Source organism: Cynoglossus semilaevis, chromosome 5 (genome assembly GCF_000523025.1).
Source record: "Cynoglossus semilaevis isolate Cse_v1.0 chromosome 5, Cse_v1.0, whole genome shotgun sequence".
In the NCBI taxonomy this organism is placed as follows: Eukaryota; Metazoa; Chordata; class Actinopteri; order Pleuronectiformes; family Cynoglossidae; genus Cynoglossus; species Cynoglossus semilaevis.
The window spans coordinates 2621631-2629239 of NC_024311.1; the positions used below are offsets into that span (position 1 = coordinate 2621631).

The 7609-nt window shown below is 38.3% G+C and overlaps 1 protein-coding gene across 1 annotated transcript; it reads right to left on the minus strand.

The window, feature by feature from the left end:
* Nucleotides 1-765: 765 nt before the first annotated feature.
* On the minus strand, nucleotides 766-7401 carry obi1 (ORC ubiquitin ligase 1). Its single transcript, XM_008309926.3, has 6 exons — nucleotides 5637-7401; nucleotides 5248-5383; nucleotides 3975-4066; nucleotides 3165-3386; nucleotides 2664-2752; nucleotides 766-2473 (listed from the first exon to the last, which is right to left on the minus strand). Exons 1-6 carry the CDS (start codon nucleotides 5712-5714, stop codon nucleotides 1144-1146), a joined length of 1947 nt encoding a protein of 648 aa, XP_008308148.1. The 5' UTR covers nucleotides 5715-7401; the 3' UTR covers nucleotides 766-1143.
* Between the last annotated feature and the right edge of the window lie 208 nt (nucleotides 7402-7609).

The following is a 7609-nucleotide window of genomic DNA, read 5'->3' on the forward strand; positions in this document are numbered from 1 at the left end:
CATATATTACAGTAGATCAAGTTAAATCATGTAAGCCCCTGCATGTCTCTCTAGATGTTATTTCTATAGTATGTGACACACTATGTGCCTTATTGGCTTGTTAAATTTTGCCTTTTTTTACAACTCACCTCATATAATCATCCAAACTGAAGCAAAACTACAGTACGGTCCTGTTACAGTTACACCATTGATGGAAAAAGATAGGTTTGTTTGCCAGGCTAGCTTATTGGACCACGGCCCCGTCTCGTCTCTGACTGGTAGAAATAATGAGACCTCGTCATTAAAGACCATCATTAGCAGATGAGCGCTAAACAAATTGATTTAATGCACCAGCCGTAACCTTGTACACAGTCTTTACCTTAATTAATTAATCCCAATGAATTAACACCTCATTCATTCAAACCACAACGGTGACACAATTAAATTTTCATGCAGCGATTAGAGGTATGTGAAATATACATGACATCGTTAAATTTACATAATGAGAAGCTTTTTGCTATAATGGAATTAAAGTGTGTGTGTGTGTATTTGTGTGTGAGGCAATTAAAGTGTGTGTGTGTGTGTATTTGTGTGTGAGGTCACTAATGCTAGTTGCTGTAGGCTACAGCAAACTTTTATGGCAGGAATAGGCAATAGATTTTTTTGGACTTTTAAGGGCATCGAATTGATAGGTGTTGGTTTAATTTCAATGCAGATGATTAGAAAGAAGCACACATTTCTAAAGTACATTTCCAAATACATCAATACAAATAAATAAAGGGCAAATCAGTTTCTTTGCATTAGTTTATTTGCAATTACACTGATACAGAGCGCTGTTTGATTCAACGTGTTGTTTTCCTCAATCCGCCTCTAGCGTCTCTATGTTATTCAGACATTATCAGTGTTATTTTCAAAGTTGGAGACATACAGGTTTAGTAGATGTCTTTGCGCTTAAAACAACATACTACAAAAAAAACAAAACAAACTACTGTCAAACCTTCTCAGACCTACAAATGGATGACACATCCAGAAGACAGCTTACAAAAACAGACATTGAATATCTAATTTTTCTTTTTATTATTTGTCACCAAACAACTCAGGTTCGACTGTTATAATTTCTGTTTAATGTGAAGCATGTGCAACAAACACGTATTTGGAAACCTTTCACATGAGCTTTGAATGTTTGGTGGGGCTACTGGTGCTAAAAGGACTGTGAGACTTTCTCTTTGCCGCCTGGCTGATGAGTGTGTGTCTGTCTGGTGCTGTGTTTGCAGGTTTCCCATTGCAAATGGCGATGGAGGACGAAGATGAGGTGTTTACAGGATCATGGTTTACGTCTTTGCTCACTGGACCCAGCGAGTCTGAGGGACCAGCCTGGTTCTCTTCTGGCGTATCAAACAGCAAATCAAAAGACAGTTCTTCAGTCTGGGAGGGAACTCTGCTCTTTGTACAACCAGAAACACCAACTAGGGCGTCCCTACCTGACACCAGGCCTACAAAAACATCATCATCGTCATCTTTCGGAGCCACCTTGTCACTGAGGGCGCTGCCTGCTTCAATGTGTGGTGAGTGATCTGAGCGCTGAGGTTCTGGTACCAGAGTGTTGTCCATGTCTGTTGGAGGAGAGGAGTTTAGTGAGAGCTGGGATCCCCTGCTACTAGAACTCTCTCCATCCAGCATCATGGAGTCCAACTCTGATATTTTATCCAGATAAGCTGCATCCATGGAAGCTTCACTGGACATCTGGAAAGTGTCAGACACATTACCTACTAGAATGGATGTCGAGGCTTTCACTGAGCTGTCTGTGCTCGTGCACGGTTGCTCATTAGGGTTTGATCTCTCCCAACCGACCCAGAGAACAGATTCGTTGGGCTCAACATCAGCATCAACATCTGAAGCTGAGGCTTTGGGGAATTTGTCAAGACTGATGAACTGATTTTCCGTGTTGCTGGTAGCCTTGTCAGGGCTAGGGAAATCTTCAAAATCAAGTCTTCTCAAATAAGACGCAGGTTTAAATGCCACTTTTTTCTCACGGATCCCAGGGCTTCTCAAAGTCAGTGAACGGAAAGCAGTGGACGGAGTGGTGGGCAAAATGTCAGGAGAAGCAGTCTCCAGGTTTTCACTTTTCCTTTCAACTGTGGGATTTTTACTGAACTCCCTGTGATCTGCAGATGGCATGAACACTAAGCTATGGTTTCTGGAAAATGTTCGACATTCTGTCTCTGGATTGCTGCAGATGGACGCCCTTTCATTGTCACTCAAACTTCTTATCATCATGCTGATTTTCTGATGCTGTGTGAGACTGCCTGAACCCACATTGCTACTCCCACTGGCTTCCTGCACTTCAGAACAATTCTTTTCCGACTTTCTGATCCGAGACTCCATGTCTTCGATGTACTGGTCACTGCGCTCCAGAGCTCTCTTCAAGTGGTCCACATCGCGCTCATAATGCTGGATTTTAGCCTCCAGTGCTGCCACCGTATAACGTCCAAACCTAGAAAAAGATTGAGTGGCATAAATTGATCTGAAATTTCAACAAACGTAAAACCAGACTACAGACAGAACCGTAGAGATAAACATAACCCCAATGAAACAGTTTCATCACAGATCAGTTCATCGTTACACATGAAAGTGGCACTGATTGTCATTGATGGTCTTATTGACAGTTATTAAAAGAGACTCACTTTTGTGGTGATCTACTGGCCACTTCTGCTTTTAGTCGCATGTTTTCCTGCACGAGGTCCAAGTTTTGGGATCGTAATGTCTTATTTGCCTAAAAATATAAAAATAACACACATGTTTAAGGCAGTGTTTTTCAACCTTGGGGTCGTGACCCCACATGGGGTCACCTGTAATTCACCCGAAATATCTAGTAATTGACAAAAAGAATTACTTATAAAATATGTTTTAACTAATTATTATTCTCTTTAAAATTATGATTAAAAACACTGCACACAATATTAATTAACTGTATTCTTTCATGAACAAAAATACAAATGTTTATTCAGAACTAAATGTATACCTCTATATAACCTTTTACAGCTACTTAGACCATAGATTATGTTCAGCTCCTCAAAGGGTTTCAGAAAAGTTACATCTTTTCATAGGGAAGCAATAAAATCCATGCCATGCGGTTGTAACCCCAGTAAAGTGCACCACAAGTTGATTATTAAAGGTTACATTACCTCCTTCAGTTTATCCATATCCTGCTTTATTTTATCACAAACATCTGTGGCAGTCCGTAGTTTATTTTTCCATTCTTCCAGAATTTGGGAATCGACTCTTTTATCATCCGTATGCATGCTGATTACAGTGCAAGGATCCAACGCCGTCTTCAATTGTTCTTCCAGACATTGATTTTTTGTTTTCAGCTCCTCGTTTTCTCTGATGAGTGTGTCAATTTCAGCCTGTCGATGGAAAATTAGGAGAATGAAAAACGTACAACATCACTGGGTCTTTTCAAATGAAATGCAATATTTAGGCAAAATAACACCTTAAATATTTATCCTTCATCTTGCGGACGTATCGTCTAATTTGATGACAGCGTCAGTTTGGCGTGTTTTTGTTTAATGCAGAATGATTGGTTTCCCTTTTGGTCTAAAACAGTGTTCTGTTAATGAGTGACAGTGCTTGGTGTCCTCACTGTGGTCTCGGTTGAGCTCACACCTACGCACCGCATATTGACCAACCCCTACTAAACACTGCCCTCTGTCCACTCCATATTTATTTAAACCAAACCTACGAAAGTATCAGTGTCGGTACACAGTGTCAGCAAGTACACAAATAAAAATACTTATACTGGAATTGGCAAAAACATGACATCTGGACAACACACTTATAACTCAATGAACTAATTTCATGAGCAGCAGGACAGTTTTGGTGTATACAGGTGAGTAACTCACAAAAACAATATTTTACTTAATATAAATTGCAGTAAATGACAAATATTTTCTTAAACCTAGCAGCATGTGATACATTTAATAAGGATCAACTACCTCATACTCCCGTAAAAGCAGCTCTCCTCTGGATTTTCTTAGACATTTTCTCACAGAGGGGGTGTCAACATGATCACTTTCATTTGTACCGCCTGTATGAAAAAAAAAAAAAGAGAGAGAGAGTTTCAAAAGTTATGATGAGTTTTTTCCCTCACTAAACTTACTCCAGTATGTTTTCAATTGTTTCAACAAACTGAAGAAATATCTATTTTTTATGTATGTTTTTAACAATCAGGGTAGAATATTTTGTACTGGATGGACTCTCTGTAAGAAGTTTTTCTCCAACAGCCCAAAACCAAAAAGAATTAGGTTATTTGTTCCATAAATTGATAGTATGAGTATGAATGGCTGTTTGTCTCTATGTGGCACAGTGATAGACTGGAAAACTCTCCAAGGTGTACCTGCCTCCCACCTACCTCCCCTGCAACCCTGAAAAGAATGAAGTTGTAAAACAATGAATGAAGGGATGAATGAATGAATTTTTACAACCACATAACTGTATTATTAAAGTCCAGGCCCAAGTTAAGAGGGGTAAAACCACTTTATCTCAAGGTGAATGTTCTCTTTAAAAAATATCAGAGAGTTTCTCTTTAAAGATTGTAAACAAAAGCCTCGGGTGAGTGTCAGGCCCAGAGCATGGAGCAGAAATTTCAGCCAGAATTATTGATTAACATGACTTGTAGGTCATAGTGGTATTTTCTTCCTTCAACCGCTGCTTGTATTCCCAGTTCACTGACGAGGACAGTGTAAATAAAATTAAAACACAAAACCTTTCAACCCATTTCAAAATCGTTAGCACTGTAAGTAAGGAGAATTTACACATTTACTACATGCTACAGCAGGGGTGTAAGGAGTATTACAAAAATTTACTTTGATCTACCTGTCAATGACGCAGTAGTGTGACGACATAGAGTTCTTTAATGATCAGTTAACTAGATTTAATATTTTTATGATTTGTACTTTCCACATTTTCAACCTTCTCAATATTGAGATTTAAAATGCATTTTTCTTAAACAACAAAAACTAGACCAAAATAGCTGAGTCACAAAAACAGACAAACAACCACAACAACAACAAAAACCTATTCCAAAGTATACATACACAACTTTAACCATATGACTTAAACCAAATGTAACCGTTCAGTGAAAAGATACGTGTAGAAGTTGCAGTTCTATTTTACGAACATGAAACTTTCACAGTTCAGGGAAAGGCTCGTCTCTGCATTGCAGCTCTGCTTTGTGTCAGTTTGTTTTTGTGTACGAGGTAAACTTACCTATGATTTCTCTGCAGGGATTCTCTGCTGTGATGGGGACTCTGCAGGTCGGACACTGACTCGCTTTCTTTAACCACATTTCCATGCAGGACGAACAGAACACGTGGTGGTTTGCACAAATGACCGGCTGCCTGACCTGCACACAAAAAGAAACACTTTAACACTGACAACGCAATGTATTGAAAGTTATCGAAACGCCATAGATTTATGCCTATTGTGGATATAAACTTGAAGTTCACTTCACAGTGGCTATTGTGTCACAATCTGATGTAAACAATTTCACTTCGTTCACTTCACAGTGGCCATTGTGTCACAATCTGATGTAAACAATTCGACTGTTTTTCACCAATGCCGGATATTGACGCTTTAAAACACACAGCTAGACTTACCTTCCCCAGACATATTTGACAAGAAATGGGCAAAGTCATGGAAAGAGTCGACGCCTGGTAGTTAAAAGCCATATTCATACGGATTCAAAACAAAAAGAGCGGAAACAATAAACACTTTCTTAACGGAAGAACAAATCTCCATCCGTCTCGACACTGCGCGCCAGAGCGTCGAGCTACTGTAGCCGTAAATGGTCAAAAAGGCTATTGACGGTTAGGGCGGAAATGTCGACTGGATTTGGGCGAATGGCCTTCACCTAGAAATATGTCACTTCCCATACGTTAAATTTGAGCTAATAGTGCTTTGTGTTCTATCGTTTTTTATGTCAGATAGAAATGCAATGTTAAATAAACACAGGTTAAAGGCTAAAAATATTTATTAGTGGTACATAGTCACATATAGTCAAAATTTGCTTTATGTCAAACAAATTAAAAAAATGTTTCAATTTTTTTTATATAGTGCACTTTTGTAGCATTTTTTAGGAACATGAAATATTAATCATTACAGGAGTTGAAACATAAATTACCATAAGTGTTGGTAAGTGAAAGTTGAACTCAACAGTTAAAGCCTGTTTTGTTTTGTTTTGTTCACTATCATAGTTGTAGAACTACTGCTAGAGGAAAATTGGTTTCCACTACTTCACATACAAAAATGCATATTATATGTCAATCCTATTTCTGGGTAAATAATTGCTATTATCATCGAAAATGTCCATGACAAATGACCTGTTATGGCTTGAATGGTTGTCAGGAGGTCGCACCTTGATATATTCAAGTGTGCAGCATGGCTTGTTAGTTTCACAAAATATTATAAAATATTAAACTCATAACCTGCAGCTGGTATTGCCCTATAAACAGACGTGCATCTGCACATGTTAAGCGACAGACACCAATTTTAGGACAGGTGTATTTAAATAAAAGTGTACTGGAAATTTAAAATTGGAAAGTGATTTGCATGACAAACAAAGTCAAACTTGAAAAAATATACTCGAGATCTTGCAAAGAGAAGTAAAAATAAATGAATACATTTCAGCAAGTCTGCAGATACTGTATTTAATGTTGTTGTGCTGTGGTTTAAATCAGTGTGTTAAAAAAATATAGAGTGTGAGAGTGAGGTTTAATGAGCAGTCCAAAATTTTCCATGCAGAATTATTTGTTTTTGCATTGATTAATGACCACCCTACACTACTTTATATTATTAATATAATTCCCAAATCAAATAATTTTATATTTCAACTCTGTCCCAGTTTAAACCTCTGGCGCCATGCCTTGCATCTAAAAGAAACATCTTCCTATTCATTGTGTCTGCAGAACAGGACCTCTTCTTAGGGTCTAATGGGATTAGAATTGACTGCAAAATAAGCTTGTACTCTGATCCCTCTTTAAAAACACTCATTTGTTTGGTTGTTTTCAACAGAATGCAAAGTGCATCAGAAACCATAAATTGCTCTCACCGATTGTTCAAAATACGTGTTTTTGTTTTTTTGTGATTTTAAGTAAACAGGTTTAAAATTACATTTAGTCACAGTCACTTCATATACTTACAGTAGTACCTTGAGATACGAGCAAGCCTTCGAGCAAATTTTTGCTTTGAGATACAAGTAAAGATTTGAGATACGAGCACGCTACCAGACGCCGACGCTAGGTGGCCGAGCACTTGGAGCAGACCACGTCGCCTCACACGTTCACTTCACGTGTTTGTTGACTTCCGTACGCATCTCCCAAGTCTTCCGTACTGTGTTTGCGTTATCTACGTGATTTAAATTAATTCTAAGTTTATACAGTACGGAATCAAGTGTCTACGTACGGGCCAACAATCTTCCCTCCCTTCTCCTCCTCACATGCCGCCATTAGCCGCTACTGTATCGTCTGTCTCGAAGGTAAGAGCTCATAATTAAAACCACATTTTATTTTATATCACAGGAATCCTTATATACTATAATTTTTTTGTGTGTATATGTCTCTATAGCATGTTT

Bases quoted from the DNA above. Each gene is read 5' to 3' on its own strand.
- obi1 (XM_008309926.3), bottom strand. From the start codon at position 5,714: ATGAATATGGCTTTTAACTACCAGGCGTCGACTCTTTCCATGACTTTG. The intron at 3,387-3,974 runs GTAGTTGATCCT...TTCCATCGACAG, and splicing joins TGCTTTTACGGGAGTATGAG to GCTGAAATTGACACACTCAT. The intron at 2,753-3,164 runs GTAATGTAACCT...TTATATTTTTAG, and splicing joins ATATGGATAAACTGAAGGAG to GCAAATAAGACATTACGATC.